Source organism: Vicugna pacos, chromosome 25, assembly GCF_048564905.1.
Source record: "Vicugna pacos chromosome 25, VicPac4, whole genome shotgun sequence".
Lineage (NCBI taxonomy): Eukaryota > Metazoa > Chordata > Mammalia > Artiodactyla > Camelidae > Vicugna > Vicugna pacos.
Window position 1 is genome coordinate 2,665,195 of NC_133011.1, and position 21,147 is coordinate 2,686,341.

Here is a 21,147-nt window from a genome sequence, read left to right on the forward strand (position 1 = left end):
CCGCCAGCGCAGGTCACGGGAGTGCGCATGCGCAGTACCCCGTCCCTCCTCGTCCTCGCTCCATTGGCTCGCCTTAGGTCCGGTACCGCCTTGAAGGCGGGGCTGGGTCCCAGCCGCGGCCAATCACGCCCAGGGGGAAAGGTGAGGGGTGCAAGGTGCCTACTCGCCCGGCGTGCTGGTTTTTTTCAGCGCGTGTGCTGGGCTACCTGGTCGACATGGAGGCGGTCTCGGCGGAGGAGCTTGATGAGGAGGAGCAGCTCGTGAGGAGGCATCGCAAAGAGAAGAAGGAGTTGCAAGGTGACAGGCGAACGGGACCCTAGAAGTCGCGGGGACCCAGGGAAGGGCGCGTGGCGGGTTGGTTTGGGGGAATGTTGAGGGGCTTCTGATCTTGATCCTCCTAGGCTTCTCCCAAGTAGCCAGTGGTCTCTTCCCTCCCGCCTCTGCTGGGTCCCTGAAGCCCCCAGACCTTCAGAAGCCCCCTTTCCTCAGGGCCGCTGCGTTCCCCCTACGCCGCACCGCCGCTCGTGTGCGCGCGTGTCTGAGAACTCCTGCAAGTCGGGACTTGGACCCCAGACCCCTTTCCTGCTCTGCCCTCGTTACCGACACTTGGCCCTAAGAGGCGCGTTTTGAAATATCTCATCTCAATTTTGAGCACTCGGTAGGGATACTTGAAAGATTTAAAAATTTGAGTCATTTTTTTTCTTTTTCTTCTTACCACACCGAACAAACTCACGGATTTTTTGGGGGGTGGGGGGAGATGGGAATCTCAGCTTTGTCTGGGCTCTCTGTAATTGTTATGTAATTACTCTTCTTGCTTTCATAATTCCTTTTTGTATACCTTTCTCCTCTTACCATTCCCTTATTGTTACCGTTTCTGATTCTTAATCCCTGGGGTTTTGACTTAATCATTTTGGTGGCTTTTCAGCAAAAATTCAGGGTATGAAGAATGCTGTTCCCAAGAATGACAAAAAAAGGAGGAAGCAACTCACCGAAGATGTTGCTAAATTAGAAGCAGAAATGGAACAGAAACATAGAGAGGAGCTGGAGCAATTGAAGCTGACTTCTAAGGAGAGTAAAGTATGTCAAATTATGTTTCTCTTTGTATACGCATTTGAAAACAATTGTCCACTTATATTAAACTGCTACTATGTAAAATCATAAAATTGGAGGGAAAGAAGTCTCTCAGTCATGCTCATGTATCACCACTGATATTTTTCTGACCAGATTTACATGGTGGTGTGTGTTTTTTGAGAGATCAGCAAAGAAAGTCCAGTTCTGTAACCATTTTCTTGCTCCAAAGATGAACGGATGATAAAATGGACTAGAGGAAGCTTCACCAAATGAAAGTTGGAAGACCAGTCTTCTAGTCTCAGAAGTGCCATTAAATTAGAATTGTACTCTGGGCAAATTTAATCTTGAGCATACATTTCTCCACATATCATATGATTCAAATACTCCTGCTGTTTAGAATCAAATGGGATAACAAATGTGAAATCATCTTTAAGCTTTAAAAGTGATTTATGAGCAACTTGTAATGAATGTTGATTTACTCATGTTTCTTAGGTAAACTGGAGCATGTTAACTCATCATTCTTAAGTAATATTTATTTCATTGTAGCCATGCACAATGTATTGTATGCCGCACACATTACCTCTGATGTAAGGGTAGATAATCCCATTTGTTCAAGTGGGAAACAGACTCAGAGAGATTAAAAACTTTGTTTTGAGTTTTTAACAGTTACTAAGTACCAAAGCCAGAATTCAAGATCAGAGCTATCTTAACTCCAGAATGTGAATAGAGAATTCTATTACAATTTTATCTAGTGCAGTAATTTACTGCGTGGGCTTTAGATATCAAAGATCAGAGAATCTAGAGCCTCACACCCAGTTAGAAAGTTCTCGTGTTTATGCAAAATTTTACCTACCATAAATAAATTAAATTTTATTCCGTTCATTTTTGGTCTTGTGTTGACAGGGAAAACAGCTGTCTGCACTAATTTGCAATGGTTGTTGTGTTAAACATAGTCTTCTTTTCTTTAACGTTTTCAGCCAGTCATCAAGGTCCTGGCCTTGTGTGCCTTTTAACGTATTGTATTTCGAAGTAACAAGGCCTGATGCTTGAAGTGTTTGTGTTATCACAATCATGGTATTCCTAATTTTCTTCCTGTCTTTTCCATGAGTGAGATAGCTTTGTTTGCTTTCTCAGGCCTTTCAGTTTTGAGATTTCTCTCCTAGATTTCCAAGGACAAAAATGTTTGATTGTCAAGCTACATATTGTCCAACTGTTAAAATTAAAGCTTTCACCTTACTTTGAACCATTTAAAAAAAAAAAAAACTAAAGCCTGTTTTTTTTTTTTTTTTCCCTGAATGTTACCTGAATTCTTTGGTCATTACTTTGTCTTTTTTTTTTTCCAGATGCTTCTTTGTATCTTGCCTGTTGTCAGTATGACAGTTTGTAAATTTTAGCAGATTCCTCTGAAAAAGCTAAGAATACCCTAATTCCACTAAAGTTGATAACCAGTCTTTGACGTCTTAATTTGATTTTGATATTTTGATCATTTGGGCCATAGCCTTGGAGACTGCTGACTGTTGTTACTAGAGGCTTCTATATGTTTCATGTATGTGTCTAACTAAAAACTAGCTTAACTTACAGCTGTAGTAATAAAATACTAGCTACTAATCCTGATGGTTTTAAGTCTGGCATCTTTTTTCTTCAGCAAACACATAATAGCCATTTGATGATTGGTTGTAACATCTTAACGAAAATTATAAATTAAATTTTCCCCTTGTAGTTTTTCAGATTGTAGATGGGAAAGGATAGAAAAAGCTCAATTTGTTACCAGGGTCAAGAAGCAAGCCCATCAGGTTCTGGCTAATTAAGATGGAGAAAGGCCTTTCGCGTCACATTTGAGGTTGTGACAGTCGTTAAGAACTCAGCCAGCACGGGACCACGGATTCTGTACGTACTAGCAGCAGTTAGAGAAGGGAAAGGTGGAGTGCTGAGCGAGCTGGCACTTACAGGAAGTATTTAGATGAATGGAGTGGGTATTCTAAGAAGGAGAGAAACCATGCAGGAACGAGCATTGTCTCTGAAGAGCTGCAAGGAAAGTTCTTGGGAATCCAACAGATTCCCCAGACAAAAATAGAGCAAACAGATAAAAACCATGTGATTTAGTATTGTAGGTAGTACTGTTATTTCAGATTTGAGTTGTGGGATGACACATATGTATGACTTTCAATAATAATTTAATAATCTAATACTTTGAGTAATAAAAATATTTTTCATTAACTTGTTAATGTTTTTTGTTTCCTTCAGATAGATTCTGTTGCTGGTAATATTTCTAACTTGGTTCTTGAGAATCAGCCGCTTCGGATATCCAAAGCACAAAAGAGACGGGTATGAAAGTCACCAAGTACTTGTCGGTGCCGTGTGCCCAGTGCTGTCTTAGGGGTTGTACTGGGAGGGAGTAGGAAAAAAATGAGAGTCCCTTGCCAAAGGACTTGAACTAACATTTGTTAAGTACTTGCCATTTGCCAGATTCTATGCTAGGCTTATAGATAGTGTGAAATCTCATCAGTGCTGACAGTGGTCTTGGGAAGTGGGATTTCTTAGCCCCCTTTTATAGAGAAAAAAATAGGCCTAAGGCAGTTATAAATAACGTGCAGTTTGCAGTACTCACAGGAGGGCGGGGCCAGAAAGGGGGTGTGCAGAGGGTATTGCTCACAGTTAGGTGGTCCCATACAGTAATTCAGAATCTTAAGAGTACGAGCCCAGGTAATTTTGATGTACAGCTTTGGTTAAAAAATAGGTCATTAAGTGATAAAACAAGTATTTGACCCTAAAAGTTAAGATATATAGGTGTACAAAATTATCAGAATTATTTAAGTATATATATATGTATGTATATATATTTAAGTATATATATAATTGTGATGAAAACTCAAAAGGTAAACTTCGTTGTGCAAAATGTTAAATAAAGAGTTGGTATTTGAAGGAAATGCAGTTATTTGGATCGGATGTTTGAAGTAGGAGAAACAACGTGCACAGAAACAAATGTGGGGATGAAATTGTGCACCATCGTGAGGAAACATGATATCAAAATTATGGGAATGAGAGTAAAGGCCTTTCCACTTTGAAAAATGATAAGAGGTTGAAATTCAATCTTTTCAGTCCCAAATACTGTTTTATTAGCATGTGATGTTTTCTAGGATTTAGATGTTTATTTTTAAGCCAGCTTTGCATTTTATAATTTTGTAGTACATAATTTAATAGAACGTGGAATTTGGTGTCAGTCAGATGGAGGCTTTAATGTCACTCACGGTGGTGGCTTTGTGTAAGATTCTTAGCCTTTTTAAGCCTCAGTTTCAAATGTGTAGAATGGGGAAAAATAATACCTACTTTACAGAGTTATTGTGGATATTAAATAATTTACTATTTCCAAAGCCCTAACATAAGGCCTGGGTCGCCAAATGATAGTACTTATCATTGTGTTAAGTACTGCATAGTGTGCCTTTTTAAAAAATTCAACCTGAGATAAGTATTTGTTTGAAAGTTCCTTAAGTTACAAATTGTCAGACATTTCTCATACAAATATAAAATTTTATTCTTGAGTAATTATAATTGTGAATTTCATAGACTTGTGAAATTTAGATATCCTGGTATCTTGAAGGTTTTCTAGTTCAACTCTCTGCTTATGTATTCTTTTTGTTATGGCCTTAGAATTGTCTTCCAGCTTTTATAGCTCACAGGTGAAGGGCAGAAATTCTGCCTGGCAGAAGCATGACAAGATATCTGTTGGAACTGCATCTACTTAATAATTGCTGTATCTTAGAGTAGCACCTGTTTAATTCTGGAAAACATAAGGACATAACTTCCTCCTGTCTTTATCAAAAGACAGGTGTTCATCCCACCTGGACCCTTAGGCAACAAAAACAAAAATACATTTAACTCCCTTACCTTTCTCAAATGTTTTGTTACTTTTCTTCCAAAATGCTGCATAGCTGAAATGCATACCTTTCCCAGCTATGCCCTCAAAAGAAGTGCAGTGTCTTTTACAGTCAGCTGCTTTAACACTCGGCAGAGAAAACACCCTGTAAGTAATGCCCAGAGTTTCTTACTGCTTTGTTGTATTATTAGGACTCTGGAATAGAAACCTGAAAGTTTATATAGTACTTAAGGAAATGGAACCTGAAAACAGGGTGGATAATTGGCTATTAGACTTAATTCAACACCTCCCCCCTTTTTCTTTTGTGAAAGGCACCAAGAAATGAAAAGCTAATTAACTAATGATGCTTCTCTTTGGAGGAGATACAACTCTCTGGTAGAAAGACATGACAAAACTTTATAAAGTTTTATTACTGGAACACTATAGAGCAAATCTCTTAACTTTAATCTAGAAAAGCACAGGGAGTATTTTATTTACTTCAAAGAACTTCAGTGAAAGCTCATTGGTACAGTGAAAAGAGCCCAGAGTAGAATTTAGAAGAACTGGGTTCCAAAAATACAAAATCTGAAAACTGGAATAAGATCTAGTTCAGTTTTGTATTTTACAGATGGGGGAGCTGAGGCCAGGTTGTCTCCGTGGCGTACTGCATGTCTGATACAAGCCCCGGCCTAGAACCAGCTTTTAATATTCCTCTTCAGAGCTGTTTTTATATAAGTGTACCAACGTGACTTTAGCTTTGCTGACAGTGTGTTTTCACGCGTACATGCTGTTTTCATCTTACATACATTTCCATTACAATTTATTGGTGCCATTTTATCTCCAACACCAGGGATGTGGACAGGAAAGTGCTTCATGCGTTGGAAAACTACATGGTGGGGCAAAGAATCCAATGGCTTTCCCACCTGTTGCCCTGGAAAGGAAACACAATTGCTATGCAGTATTGAAGCAGAGCATGGGGTGGGGGGAATATGAAATGATTGGATTAGTATTTTAGAGGCTCAAATTAAGGTTTTACAGACAGTATAAAGTTCCACTCTTCTGTAACTAGTACGTGACATCATTAACTCCGACTCCCATCTGCCACCTTTTATTCTGATTCAGGTTCCTGGATAGAAGGAGCTCTCTGTGTTGTCCTTGGTCCCTGCTCTGCTTCTAACCAGCTGTATGGCCTTTGGAAAGCTTTCTGCACGCTGTTTCCTCAGAAGAGGAAAGTGAGGGGTTTTGGATTAGATGATACCCAAGGTGCTTATCCTTCCTCTCCCCTCTGAAAATGTTTTCCCTAATCTTTTAAAAAGTAATAGTGCCATCTTGTGTATTGAGAGTTTTGTGTGACTGTGATCCACAGTTGTAGGTATGCAGTGAATTAAATTTTTTATGTTAACTTCTGGCTTGGTTGCAGTTGGGAAGAAAAAAACAAGTAGGTTTATGTTTTATTAGGAGGATGATAACTGCTTTGGATTCAGGTAACTTAGAAATCGCTTTTGGTTTATCTGGCATGGCACACACATCAAGCGTGTAGTATAAGCAAGTGGCATTAAGTGAAACTGGAATCTGCCTTTGCATTCACATCTTCTGCCCCCAAGGAGAAGTTAGAGCTAGGGACATAAAACTCTTTACCTTTTCCTTCTTTTTCTTGGTTTACCAAATCCTTCATTGTGATTTGCTACCAATATCAAGATCCACAGAATTTAGTTTTAACTATTTTTATTCTCTTAAATTGAGAAGCATTTGCTCCCAGTATGCAAGTAAAGCATACCGTGGGGACTTAGAAGGATGCGCACACATGCAGGTACTCACGCAAAACACGATAAAACTGACTTTGTGGTCCTGCCATCCAGAGGAAAGTACTGTAAATATTTTGTGTATACCCTTCTAGTTTTGTTTTTTAAAAACTCTGTATGCATAAACTTAATATCTGTTAATAACTATGTACCATCTTCTTTGTCCCCAACCTCATCTCTTGACACTTTTCTCTGGTAGGTTAGCTGTATGAACTGTGTTCTTCTCTGAAATGTAGAGTGCTTTCTGGGTTTTGATTGTTGCTGTTCCAACCGTCAGGAATTTTTTCTCTTTTTCCTCAACCTTCCCACCCTACTTCCTATCTGTCCTTCAAGTCACAAACCTCTCATTGCCCTCTCCCCACCCCATCCTTGCATATGCTGGCTTGGAAAGATTTCTTAATGACATTTGAATAAGGAAAGATAATTGTAGAATTCAATATATAATACCACTTTTGTTAAAATGTTTTTCTCTATATGTTTTCTGTGAGTACGTCTGTATTTTATTAAAATGCATAGAAAGAAAAATCTAGAAGGATACACACCAGACTTGTAGAGCAGGCACTGGGATTGGCAGTGGTCCTTAAGGGGGATCTTTAGTCTTAATGTGTGATTTTTTTTTATAGAGAAGAATGTTTTTTGTCTCTTATTTTAATTAAATGTGTGTGTGTATGCACACATTTTTTTTAAAGTTAGAGGAAGAGAGTTTCTGTACCCTTCTAAATATTAACATATTAATGTCTTGCTGGTAAGCTGGTGATTTAGCACATTAAGACTTCGCTGGTGGAGAGATTAAGTTTAAAAGCTTGGATTAGCTTTGGACTTATTATGCTACTGATGTTGCTTTAAGGCCTGGGACAACTCAGTCCTAAAATGGTACTTTGAAATCCGTAAGTAAAGTTGTAGAAACTTGGCATGTAGTTTCTCTTTTTTTTTTTTTTGAGTTATAGTCAGTTTACAGTGTTGTATCAATTTCAAGTGTGAGCACAATTTTTCAGTTATACATATATTCATTGTCACATTTTTTTCGCTGTGAGCTAACACAAGATCTTGTATATATTTCCCTGTGCTATACAGTATAATCTTGTTTATCTATTCTACATATGCCTGTCAGTATCTACAAATTTAAAACTCCCAGTCTGTCCCTTCCCACCCGCCTCCCCCCGTCAACCACAAGTTTGTATTCTATGTCTATGAGTCTGTTTCTGTGTTATGTATTATGTTCATTTGTCTTTTTCTTTCTTTTTTTTTTTAAGATTCCACATATGAGCGATCTCATATGCTATTTTTCTTTCTCTTTCTGGCTTGCTTCACTTAGAATGACATTCTCCAGGGACATCCATGTTGCTGCAAATGGCGTTGTCAGTTTTTATGGCTGAATAGTATTCCATTGTATAAATATACCACAACCTCTTTATCCAGTTGTCTGTCGATGGACATTGAGGCTGTTTCCATATCTTGGGGCATGTAGTTTTTAAATAGACTTCAAAGAAAAATTTGAGGGCTTTCTTTTGTCCTAGTACAGAGCTAGGTGCTGGGTACATACAGATGAGAAATACTGTTTGCCTTTAAAGGAGTTCACAATATAGAAGATTCTACAAGTGGTGATCAGTATGATAGCGCCTGTCGGGGAAGGGAGAAAAATGGCAAAAACTTCTGAGGATCTTCTATTTCTCTCCCCATAATAAATGTAAATTAGTCCTAATCATTAGAAATTAACTTTCCTACATTCTCCTCTTCATAGGACAAAAAAGCTGCATTGGAAAAGGAACGGGAAGAAAGGATAGCTGAAGCTGAAATTGAGAATTTAACAGGAGCTAGACACGTAGAAAGCGAAAAACTTGCCCACATATTGGCAGCAAGGCAGTTGGAAATTAAACAGATTCCATCTGATGGCCACTGTATGTACAGAGCCATTGAAGACCAGCTGAAAGAAAGGGACTGCACCCTGACTGTGGCCGCCCTGAGGAGCCGAACTGCCGACTACATGCACAGCCATGTGGAGGACTTCCTCCCGTTTTTAACAAACCCTAACACAGGAGAGGTATATACTCCAGGTAATTGTTTCTTTACTGTGTCTTGTTGCTGTTGTGGTTGTGGTAGTTGTTCATTAAAGTACTTCCAGGAACAGAGAATAAGAAAAACCTGAGGAGTCCTTATGGGGGGAAAAATCAAAATTTAGGCAAAATTATTTTCTATAATGTTAATAACTGCTGGCACATTGAATAGCTGCTAGATCTTTTAAGTACTTAGCAACTTTGTAGTTAAAATATATTAATCTCTTATATAAGACACAAATAGGAATAGGAGTCATTATTATTTAAAAAATACAGTAATAAGTTCGTATTTCACAGAGTTAAGTTTTGACTAGTATCTGGAAGTCCAGGGCCTGAAGATCGTAAGTAGAGAATGATTAGGAAGACTAATGCCTCCTTTTGTCCTCTGCTTTGGGAGATTCAGTTTTGTTCCCAGTAAGCATTAATGCTCAAGCAAAATCTGACTTTGCAGAACCCAAAACAAAAGAGTTAATAACCTGCCTTACTCTGTACAATACCTTTGATTATTAAGATGAAATATTCATGGGAAGGTTAAAAAAATGCACAGCTAGCAAATGAAGGAGAGAGCAAGTCAAAGATCTGGGAAAGGTTCCGAAAGAGAGGGCGTAAGGGAGCAGGTTAGCCCCTGAGAGTCAGCGGCGTGCGGCGGCGTCCCCGGAGGGCGGGTCGGACGCCAGGGCGGGCTCGAGACAGAAGCCCAGCGCTGACTCTTGTTGAATGGAGTCTCCAGCTTTGCTGGTTGCGGGGCAGCGGAGAGGAGGCAGCAACTGAGCGTGCCGCGTCAGAGAAAAAGACAAGAACGCTCCATTATCTTCGTGCATTCGGCCAGTACTTACGGAAGGCCGCGGTGTGCCGAGGCCTGGTCCAGGCACTCCTCTGCGCTCGGGGGAGGCGAGGCAGTGCGCGAGACAGACGTACAGGGCGTGCTTTCTCTTCAATGCCAGTGTGACCCTCTCCCCTTCCTCTAAACAGAAGGGGTGTGGGCTGCCCATTTTAACTCTCTGTGTCAGAGTGTGTATGCTCAGGACGTGCCCTCGCACCCTGCGACTGGGTCTCAGACCTCCTCAGGACTAAGCCAGGAGGCCCATCTTTGGCTAGACCTGGTACTGACGCACGTAAAGCAGACCTTTCCAAAGTCAAGTGGAGGCGCGGTCTGTTGCTGTCACTGGGGAAGGAGTTTCAGCTCACTTGTGCTTTTACCCTGATTGTCTTCTCGCGTTCCTTGTCGGATCTTAGCGCTGAACCCGGTTTTATAGAGGATACATGTTTTTTAGTCTTTCACCATATTCCTTCAGATGGAGAGCTGAGCTTTAAAATATATGTCAAGATAGTGAAATTGGTGGCAATTCTGGGGGGGTCATTGCTTGGATAAAGAGAGAGGCAGGCTTGTTATGTAGGTAAGGTTTCGGGGCCTCAGGCTGAGGGAGAGGGAAGTGAGTTGTTTGCTCCTGGATGGGACGTTGGAGTGAGTTAAGTTTGGATTTGGGAAATGGCTTAAATTCAGGTGAGTGCACCTAGTAGAGAAGGAGGAAGTTCATACGTGGGCGGTTTCCTCAGGAACTGTGGGAGCTATAGATGGATCTACCATGAGTTATCAAAGTTATTAAGTGCGGTATTCTGGCCTGTTCTCTGCAGAAGAGTTTGGAAAGTACTGTGATGATACTGTAAACACAGCCGCATGGGGAGGCCAGCTTGAGGTAAGTCGGTCATTATTCGTAGTGATTGTGGGTGGTTAAATTATTTCTAAATCCCTTCATATTTTTCACATGATCCAAATTTCTCTTTGAAGATTCCTTTTCTTTATGTATTTCCTTTTTCTCTACTGATACAGCATTGAAATTGGGAGTTGATTTTCTTAGGCCTTTAAGTATGTACCTTTGGTAACTGACGCACTAGTTCATTTTAAATGGCCCAGTGTTTGTTCTGTGAGTGGGGAGGCCAGTGTTGCAGCTGTGTGTTTCCATCTGTGATGCTGCTACTGGCCCTATATTTGATTTTATGGACTTAGGAAAATGAGGATTTTATCTTATTGTTAACTTTGTTTCAATAAAGCAAAATAAACAGAACACCTAAGTGTCCAAGTGGTGACGAGGTAGCCTGGGGTACGATTAGGACGTCAGGGCACAGGATGAAAGTCCCGGGGTTGGGTCTGGTTTTTCCTTCTGCTTCTCAGTTTTGTGACGTTGGGGCTGTCAGCCAACCTCATGAGCGCGAGTTTCCTAATTTACTGAATGGGGATAATAAAGCCCCTATGTGTGCATAGTAGGCCGTTTGTGGATAATAAAGAAGGCCAACGGTATATGCACAGCAATTTGCAAACTGAAGTGCAAGATGGATGAATCTAGCAGTATTATTAATATTATTGTGTAATGATGATTAGTCATCTTAAGTAGTTTGTGGCTCTGAGTATTTTGCTTCAAGGATTATGTTGTTTGAAGATATGACATGAATGTTTTTTCAAAGTCTTTTTCTCAGCAGTGATATATTTGTACCTCTTCTGAGCCACCAGAGGGAACTGTGTCCATTTGTTTTGCATGCCTCTCCTGGGTCTCTGAAACTCAGGAAGTTTTCATAGTAGGAGTAATTAAAGATGTTTGAGCCTTTTGATGAGAATCACAAATTAATATGAGTACTAGAAACCTAAGCAACTCTTTAAATTAAGAAAAACCTTTTAAAACATCTTTTGATGGACATTTTCTCATAAATGGTTTGTGAATTCATTTGGAATAAGAGTTGCTGTTTTCACAATGGGGTAAATTTAAATTATTAATGGTAAATAATTCTTTGTACGATTTCTGAAGACTTAGATAGGATGGTAAAGTTTCCAGAGCTGGTTTTGCACCCTCCATTCCATGTTAGCTTTTAAAAAATAGTGTTTTACGTGTAAGAAAAGTGCCTCAAAGGAACATTTTACAAGATAGAGCATGGGATTAAATTTGCTGCTGTGCAGCAGAGAACCTTTTTCATATTCCTGAAGTAATTTCTTACCTTTGTTTAAAATTTCCTGAAAGAACTATATCCTAGACAGAATCTTCTTATAATGGGCCACATACACAGATCAGGGCATGGTGACTGAAAACTGTTCAGGGTTTGGTTTGTTTCTGAGCCTGGGCCCTGAGTCATACTTTTCAGTTCAGTTGCAGGTCATTTTCTTTCTTTGTGCTTGACGTCTCTTAAGTTTTCTCTGCCCGTAATTCTGGTCTCCAGAATGTGGCACAGTAGGACCTCTCCTGTGAGGTTACTGTGAGGATTGAATGAGCTGATACACGTAGAGCCCTGAAAGTGCTGGGTCAGAGTAAGTCTAAAAACACGTTACCACCAGTATTCATTAGGACCTATTACTCAGCCGACTTTGAGCTCTAATTTTATATCATGTGGTATGAACTTAAAACTGTATTAATCAGATGGAAATTCCATGAAAGGATAGTACAGTTCATAACCTAACTCATTCTGCTCATACCTTGAAAATTATGGAGCAGTTTTTCTCAACATTAGTACATTAGAATCATTTGAAAAGCTTTAAAAAAAAATAAGCCACCTATTCTTCCCTGCTCCCCCTCTCCTTCCCCCAGCCCCTCCCAAAGTATGATTGATTTGGTCTGGTAACAATAATTTTTAAAAACTTTTATTATGGAAATTTTCAAGGCATATTTAAAAGTAGAGAGCCTAAAAGAATGAACCGGTCTCCCCACCCCTTGCGTCACTAACCGTGGCATAAATATTTCCAAAGCACTTACGCATTTGATTTTATAAATATTATATTTCTTTCTTCCTTCAACAAATATGTATTAAGTGCCCACTATGTGCCAGGTTCCTGGTGTACATTAAGGGACGGGAGCAGGTCCACACTCTGACTGGTTGCCCTCTTCATTCATAAACTCAGTAGATTATGATTTGAATAAGGTTTACCTCTTTATTTTCCTTACTAATTTATTTTTTCTTTTTCTTTTTTTTTTTTGGTTTTACACTTTCTTTTCTATAGCTAAGAGCCCTGTCTCACATCTTACGAACACCGATAGAGATAATACAGGCAGATTCTCCTCCCATTGTAGTTGGTGAAGAATATCCCAAAAAGCCATTAATACTTGTGTAAGTACCTAGAAATTCCTGTTAATATTTTTCATAATTAAGACAGAGGATTATGAAAAGATTTTAGGTTTTATATGTTGATAAATCATTCTTCAGCAGGATTAATTATGCTTATTTTATGTTAAAGGCAGTGAGAGAATTAGAATATTGTCAAAATACGTGAGTTAGTTAATTGTTGAAACCTCTAGTGACTTATTCTTGTGTATGAGTTGAGAATAAAGTCATTTCTAATGGTTACAGAATTTCAGGGTTAGTTTTTATGTTGCTCTGGTGTGACATTAATAATGTTAAAAAGTTTCAGCAAGTGTAAAAGCTGAAATACATTCATGTGGCTTGATCGTTTATTCCTTAGAGACTTCTCTTTCGTAATTGCACAATATTTTACTTGATCGAGAGTCCTCTGGAACCCAGCATGGGCAGTTTGCCGTTGGCTTTAGTGTTTATTAGTTAAACCTGCTACGGCAGTCATTAATGGCTTGGGTTTAGGTAAAAATTTAAGCTTGTGGAGCACTCAGCATCTCGGTCTTTCCTTTTTCACTCCAGTGACTGTTTCACTCAGCAGACAGAGTTACTGAACTAGATCTCACTGACTGCTGATGCTTCGCAAATGGTGTTGAACTTTTAAGTAATATGTCAATTAAGTCTATTGAGTGATACCCTTGGGGAGTTTGATTAATTCAGAGTACTTGGTTTTATATACAGAATAAACATTTAGGTGCAATGAGTTACTTTTGTCTAAAGTACTCATCCCTCCTTTTCTCATTCCAGATACATGAGACATGCGTACGGCTTAGGAGAACACTACAATTCTGTTAAACGGCTGGTGCACACAGCTGCTGGAAACTGCAGCTAGTCTATAAAATGCTGAAGTTGGGTTTTTGTACAGTGTGCCGATCTGAGTATTCATGCCAAGCATTGGATTGTTCTAAATGTTTCTGAAAAACACAACTACCTTAAACTAGTTTTATGGCAAAGCTACTAACAGGTTTTTAAAAAAATGTGTTGGAGACGAACTTTAACCCATGTCCCCTTAGTGGTGTTTTAAAAACATTTGTAAGTCCCTTGTGGAGAACATCATTTATAGGCCACAATGGTACCCCGTGTGCTGATATTTTTATTAATATAGGATCCTGAACATTCTGTTCTGTGTTGAAATAAATTAAATTTTTTTCTCTCTCTTACTGAAAGCTTTCAGTAACTCTGTCAATGTAATTTTTCTTGAAGAAATGAAGTGACTCAGCCTGTTGGACATTACAGTAACGCGGTGATGGTGATAGCGAATGTAATTAATGCTTGTAAGTGAACTTGACTGCAGTAACCTTGGTGTCGATGGGATTAATGCTGTGAATCTTTTTATATAACCCCATTAAGGGCAGCTAAGAAGCTTGCTTTAATAAAGAATTTTAAAATACTTACTCAGATGGGAATCAGTTGCTAAGTTTTAAGAAATGAGACAAACCATTGGTATATAGGTGTTCCTAGTCAGATTTAAATGCCTGAAGAATTACAGAGAAGTCTTTTATTTGTGTATAACTTAAAAAGACCCAGCAGATTACTGCCTTTCTGATTCATTTGTTATTCTTCACTGTTTCTTAAACTTCAGAATGCTTGTACCATTATCTTTTTATTATCGTCATAACCGTACATTTTTATATTCTGAGTTGTGTTTTCTCTGTCACTACTCAGCTGCTTCTCTTTCCTTGCAACCTCTTCTGCTAAGCAATAGTTCTTGGCCTCTCTTACTCTTTAACTTGTCCGAATCGAAGGAATAGTAGTGTGAACGGGTCCAAGGCCAAATCTACTTCACATTCTTCCTCTTTTCCAGTTTGTCTTGCAAGATCTCTCTTTTTGCTTCATTCTGTAGAAGAAAGTCTCTGTTACCTTTGATTTTGTTAGCCTTATTCATACCACCTTTCCTCAAATACGTGAGGGTATTGTCTCACATATCTGAGAATTTTTATGTTATTTATATGGACAAAGTTGAAAGCCACTGTTTGGGAGCCAAGACTGCACAGTAAAATCAGTACAGTGTTTTTCAGTTGAATGACTTGTCTAGCTCAGATTTTTAAGTTGCTTCTAACAGTATTCTAAGAAGACAGTACCCATATATACAAACGTGTCTGATAATTTGTTACATAAGGAGGTGTTATAAAGATGAGACCTTTTTGGTTTGATCTGGTTTTCTCAAGTAAGAAATAACTGGTAAGATTTTGCATCAAGTTTATAATATTTGAATTTTTTTCTCCATGAATATGACTAATTTTTATAAGTAAATATTGGGTTTTATAATATTAAAAATGGGTGTCAGTAACACATGCCCAGCAGGTGACAGTGTGGGAAGCTGGGGGGAGCAGTTGTGGTTAAGCTAGAGCAAGTAAGGACTACACGTGGGTATTCGACTTCCAGAGATTAAGAACCATTCTGCCTGCCAAACAAAGTATATTGTGAATGCTGCTTGTTTTGTAATCCTTGATACGAATTTTTTGGGGGTCTGAAATTTATAAAAGAGTGAAATTATGACATACTAAGCAGCTTGGCTTTATTTTGAATTTAAAATTAAAAGATAAGCATTAAGAAGTAATAAAATAAGACACAATGGAATCTAGTTGTTATGAATTACATCTATTATTTAAAATACTCTGAAATAATTTATTGGTAGCTATTTTTTTTTCTAGCAGGATGAGTGGAATTTTCTTGATTATAAGTGTATTTTTTATTTTTTAAATGGCCAATATAATTATGAACAAGATTTGTAATGGTCAGCTTCTGTGCTTTCATAAGACTTGAGATAAAAGTTATTTTAGTTGTAACTTAAAATCTTTAAAAAATGGCAGATATACTGATTTCTGCTGTATATAGAAGCAGCATATACTCAGTGAGTCTCCTGTGTGATGCTGGTGTCTTAGGAAGTTTCATAAGCTTTCTTTTGTCCTAACTCAGAAAAGTTTATGTCAGAGTTCTGCAATACATCTTTGGCCAAAAATTTTATCCCTTAAATATGTTTACAACTTGTGTTAAACAAAAGAGAATGTGTGTAACGAAAGTGAGCAATATAATTTTGCTCAAATTATCTGATGTTTGCTAAAAGAAAAATAAAAGGTGAATGAATTAAATCAACATTTGTTCAAACCGTTATTCTTTAATTCTAGAATTTAGAAATAGAGAAAGCCCATTTTGTTTTAGAATTTTATTCAGCCTTTATTAGTCCTCATATAATTGAAAATAATACAATCACAGATTCTAAATGTTTATAATTATATTTTATTATTTTAGAATAATAATGGGCAAAATAATTAAAATATCTAAGACTCATGAGGGTTAAAGAAGAAAGGAAAAGTGAATTCGTGTGCAAGAATGTGAAACAGTTAGAAGGAATTTTGTGCAAATTAATCCTGGCACATGCTTGTTAACATATTGTCTTGGTACAGGTTATCGTGTACTAGCTGAAGGAGCAGGTCATTTGTTTTTCTGATAATTTAATTGGTGATTTCATACTGTTTTTACTTTTATTGACAAATGAGAGCGGTTTTTCTGTCTGTTTTTACAAAGATTGATTCTTGTAAGTGTTGTTTAAAATGTATCTTTTTCCATCTTCTGGAAACAGCAGAACTCGCAGGGTTTCTAATTCTTTTTTAAAAGTGTGTTTTAGGTGCTGTACACCAGAAGTTGACACAACATTGTAAACGGACTATAACTCAATTAAAAAAAAAAAGTGGGAGAGCAGTCTTTATGTATGCAGGATAAACATCCAATCACGTTTTTCTTAATGAGCTAAATAAGTGGAGAAATGCTTGTTATGGGAAAACTGGGTAGTAAATAGTAAATAAATATGCCTGAGCTTCTCTGCTAAGGGAAAAAAAAATTAAAATTAAACCAAAGTAAGTTTTGGTTTATTCCACCATTGCTCCCTTCTACCTGAAAGTCTTTGAACTGACATTCAGAGTTGGGTACAGCCTTCTTCACCTGGTTTAGTCCTCCTGGTCTCAGCTTAAATAGTGCTGACCAGACTTCTCCCCCCACCCCCCCGGGCTGGGTTGGGTACCCTGGTTCATGCATGTTGCTTCCTAGTAACTATCCACTTACAACTAGTTTTTTATATTTAGTATGTAGTTGTTTATTACTATTGTTATTGTTTTCGCTTAGTCTTTTAAGTGCTTAGAAATGAGAACTTGCTGATTACTACTAAAATACCTAGCACATTACTTGGCCTATATATGAAGTGCTTCGTGTTTGTTGATAGTCGTAAGATCACTTGAGAGGATGGTATATGACAGACATTTAATTAGGCTAAAGGACCACGAGCAATAGAAAGAGATGAGGGGAGGGTATAGCTTAGTGTGCACTTAGCATGCACAAGGTCCTGGGTTCAATCCCCAGTACCTCCATCAGCAAATAAATAACCTAATTACTACCTTCACAGTAAATAAATAAAAATAATAATTTAAAACATTAAAAAAAAGAAGAGACAGTGACTTAGAATTCTGCTAGTGTGTTCCAGTTTATTTACCTTCATGTGTCAATTAGGACAATCCGATTTTAATGAACCTAAAAAAATATGGTCCTCAAAAACAAGTATACAGACCATAAGAATATGAAGAACTAGTAATATAATGACCAGGAGGACGTTTACAGTTGTCTTATTTCTGTATAATCAGGATGACTAGAATGCCTTCCTGAAGCAAATGATCACCTTTCTGCAAGGCTGCTATATTTATCATTTTCTGAACAGGGATGATTTATACTCTTTCTCCTGATTTTTCTTAAAATACCAACCCCTGCCTTCTGTGAGGACTGAATAAGTCCACTTACATAAAGAATTAGCACACTGCCTGACACACAGTATGTGCTCAGTAAAGGCAGTCACGTTCTTTTCTGTACAGCCTCATGTAGGCATTTAAATCAAGATCTTCACCTTTTGGTTTCCTGAATTATGGTCTACCCCATCTGAGGTACTAGAGATCAGGTTCTAGAAATAATCTTACCTACGTTGTGCACTGTCATTTCCTCTCTGTCCCTTTTTCTGTCTCACCTAGAGTAGTACACAAGCCTCGTAACTGTTGTCCCTGCCTCCAGTCTTACTCCCATAAATCTCTTTTCATCTGGCTACTGTCTTCCTGACCTAAACCTTCCACTGGCTCCCCATTGCTGTAGGATGAAGCCCGCATTCCTTATTGTGGCATTTAAGGGAGGTCCTTAATGCATGGTCCTACATACCTCTCCAGCATCAACACCCATCACTCCTTTCTTGAGACTCATGCACTAGAATAATTTGTATCCCCCATGGCCCTGTGTATTTCATGCCGTGAACATTTTTTCATGCTCCTTTATTTACTTTCCCTCCCTCACATTTATTTCATCCGCTAGTTAGTCCTTTTAAATCCATTATGACTGGACTGAGCAGTCAACAGCAGGAAATCTTCCTTGAACCACAAATCAAGTTCTTTGTCGCTTTGTGTATTTATTTAAATTAGCATTTATTATATTGAAATGTTGGCTTCATGAGCCAAATGACCTATCTTGTTCATTACTATGTCCCCAGAGCCTCAATGCTATAATGGTACCTAGCATGTAATGGGCACTTGATAAATACTTGATTTTTGTAATCACTTTGCAACATACACATATCAAATCATTATATTGTATACCTTAAACTAATAGTCTATGCCAATTGGATCTTAGTAAAACTAGAAAAAATATTTAATGAATTAACGACTTATTTACATTTTTACCTTTCCTGTAGACTCTAAGGGTGTGGTATACAATGGAATACTACTCAGCTATAAAAAAGAATAACGCCATTTGCAGCAACATAGGTGGACCTCCCTAGCTTCTTTATCTGCTTATTTTTTTTTCTTAGCACCTCATACCATCTAACATACTGTTTACTTATGTATCTTGTTTGTTTTTCTTCTGCTACCAGAATGTAATTTCACTGAGAAGAGGGAATTTTGTCTTTTTAATTCACTCCTCTATCCCCAGTGCCTGGAACCGTGTTGAGCACACAGTAGGTACTCCTAAATCTTTGTTGAATGAATTAATAAAATGATTTGTGAATTACAAAGGAAGATTGAATTGTGTTCTGAATACTTGCAATGCAGAATACCAGAATACATTTTATAGTATTCAAGTTTTTGGAAATCAACAATCTAAATGTGCTATATATGTTAGTCTAAATGCTTCCAAGCCTCATAGCGGGCCCGGTGGAGTTCTAATCAGTATCATTGGCTTCATCTCCTCCTTCCTCTTTTGTCTTTGTCTTAATCCTTCATTTGGAAATTTTCAAATATATACAAAAAAACAGGAATAGTCTAATGAACCCCATGTACTTCTTAGTGAGCATCAGTAATTACCAGTGTTTAGTCAATCTTGTTTGATCTGTTTCTTCCATCTTTTTGTGCCCTGATTATTTTAAAGAAAATTCAAGACTGCTTTTTCACCTCCATTTCTAAACATTAGATACATTAAAAAAGAAATACGACTACTGCGTCATTATTACATGTAACAGAATTACCAGTTCCTATCATCTAATACCCATTCCAAGGTCACATTTCCTCAATTGACTCACAATATTTTTATTCAAATTAAGATCCAAACAAGATTCGCAGATTGCACTTTGGCAGTTGTTTGTCTTTAGTCTCATTTATTTCGTGACAGTTTCCCCTCCTTTTTATTAATGACTTTGACTTGTTGGTTAAACATTGTGTCATTTGCCCCGTAGAATTTCCCATGTTCTGGATTTGGCTGACTGCTTACCTGAGATTAAAGTAGCTTGTTCTCTGGTCCTCAACTTTCCTGTAAATGTTAGTTAGATCTGGAAGCATGATTAGCCTTTGAGTCAGTTTTCAGACAAGAATATTCCATAGGTGGCGATGTGTAATTTTTATTGCATTCACATTATGAGACTGAAAAACAGTAAGTGACTGTCTCAATTTTAATGATGCTAAAATTGATCAGCAGGTTATTTGCCTGATTTCTTATGTACACATTTCCTCATTGACCTCTCATCTAATGCTTTTAGCATCCAATTATGATCTTTTCATATGTCTATTATTTCACTAGGATTTACAAAAATGGTGATTTTTCTGAATCTATTTTTTCTTCCTCATTTACTGGCTTCCATTTTTTTATGAGTAACAAGTTTATTAGGTTACACCAAAATGCAGTTTGTACTGGAAAAGCCAAATAAATGCTTCCTTTTTTTTCCTTTATCGATTTTCAGTTTTATGAGTTGGTTCCCTAGCAAGTCCCAAAGTAATCAATGAGTTTCTTTTATTTTTATAATAGCATTCTGAACTCTTAGATATTAATGTATTGATGTTTCCACTCATCATTCCTTCTGATCCACGACTTTTCCCATTTTAGACCAGGGGGAGCCCCTAGAGTGGCTTCTGTGTCCTTTTGATGTGATCTCATTGTTCCTCGATAACTTCCATGTCTCTGGCATAAAATATTCTAGGCTCATCTTGTACATTTCCTGCCCCAAACCTGGAACCAGCTATGTTCCCTCCCTCCCTTTTACAAAGGAAACTACCCGACGCCTCCCACCTTCAACATGGTAGATCTCAGAATGGTGCTGTTTCCATGACACACCAACTCTTCAGTCAGAAGTTCTAAAGATACCTAATAAGGAACCATTTCTCTTCCGAGCCCATGGCTGAAAAGTTGTTAATAAGAGCACTGAAGGGTGGTAAAAGCACTAAAATTGTCACCTTAAATGGAAAGAAGATGACAAAGATGCCCTCAGTGTTAGGAAACCTGCCTGGGCTGAAGACACTGCGCCTTCAGAATAACATGATCCCCAGCATGTGCCCAGAGATAAGCGCCTTGACCCAGGTGAGGGGCAGCGTATCTTTTTTGATTGAGGATGGGAAATAGAAAAGAGGTGAGAAAACAGTGAGGCTTCAACCCCTGCAGGCTGAGCTCCCTGGAGACTCACTGCGGATGGTGGCTGGAGGGATATCACAGTGCTTTCTCCTTTATTGAATTTCACATGTGAGGGGAGACTCCCGTGCTCATGGCCCACGTCTGGAGTGAGGGGTAGGTCTCTGCCACACTCATCTCTCTGGAGGCCATCATCTGGAAAGGGGTAGGGAGCTTGGATCTGCTTGCTTACCTTGGGGGCTCCATCTGGGTTTGAAGTGGGTTTGAGGGTCCCGGAGATGCTGTTCCCCCTGGGGACCATCCTGAAGCTTCTGCATATGGAACAAAGGGACGTTTCAGATGAAGAAGACGGGTCCTTTTCAATTTCCTAGAGCTGAACTTTGAAAGGGAGTGTTAG

The 21,147-nt window shown here is 38.3% G+C and overlaps 2 protein-coding genes and 1 long non-coding RNA gene across 7 annotated transcripts in view; 2 read left to right on the forward strand and 1 right to left on the reverse strand.

Annotated features, from left to right (window-relative positions):
• Window positions 1–143: 143 nt before the first annotated feature.
• On the forward strand, window positions 144–14,050 carry OTUD6B (OTU deubiquitinase 6B). Of its 2 annotated transcripts, XM_006209697.4 has the most exons (7): window positions 144–297; window positions 926–1,077; window positions 3,316–3,396; window positions 8,468–8,780; window positions 10,416–10,477; window positions 12,763–12,869; window positions 13,638–14,050. In XM_006209697.4, exons 1-7 carry the CDS (start codon window positions 216–218, stop codon window positions 13,720–13,722), a joined length of 882 nt encoding a protein of 293 aa, XP_006209759.1. In that variant the 5' UTR covers window positions 144–215; the 3' UTR covers window positions 13,723–14,050. The 2 variants fall into 2 exon arrangements, with proteins under 2 accessions (XP_006209759.1, XP_072805541.1); XM_072949440.1 differs by lacking the exons at window positions 144–297; window positions 926–1,077; window positions 3,316–3,396 and adding an exon at window positions 5,132–6,187.
• A 424-nt stretch (window positions 14,051–14,474) lies between these two features.
• On the reverse strand, window positions 14,475–19,761 carry LOC140689227 (uncharacterized). Its single transcript, XR_012064107.1, has 2 exons — window positions 19,623–19,761; window positions 14,475–14,727 (listed from the first exon to the last, which is right to left on the reverse strand). It is a non-coding gene; the product is annotated as an uncharacterized lncRNA (long non-coding RNA).
• A 702-nt stretch (window positions 19,762–20,463) lies between these two features.
• LRRC69 (leucine rich repeat containing 69) overlaps window positions 20,464–21,147 on the forward strand; it is a 107,113-nt gene continuing 106,429 nt past the window's right edge. For 3 of the 4 annotated variants that reach the window (XM_072949444.1, XM_072949445.1, XM_006209695.3), the window contains exon 1: window positions 20,466–20,702. In XM_072949444.1, the coding sequence (XP_072805545.1) occupies window positions 20,520–20,702 (183 nt within the window). In that variant the 5' untranslated portion in view covers window positions 20,466–20,519. Of the gene's footprint in view, window positions 20,703–21,147 lie in introns of all 4 variants that reach the window. The other variant, XM_072949443.1, reaches the window with a different exon arrangement.

Coding starts and splice junctions, on each gene's coding strand:
- OTUD6B (XM_006209697.4), top strand. CDS start 216: ATGGAGGCGGTCTCGGCGGAGGAGCTTGATGAGGAGGAGCAGCTCGTG. Junction 298..925: donor AGAGAAGAAGGAGTTGCAAG/GTGACAGGCGAA, acceptor GTGGCTTTTCAG/CAAAAATTCAGGGTATGAAG. Junction 10,478..12,762: donor CATGGGGAGGCCAGCTTGAG/GTAAGTCGGTCA, acceptor TCTTTTCTATAG/CTAAGAGCCCTGTCTCACAT.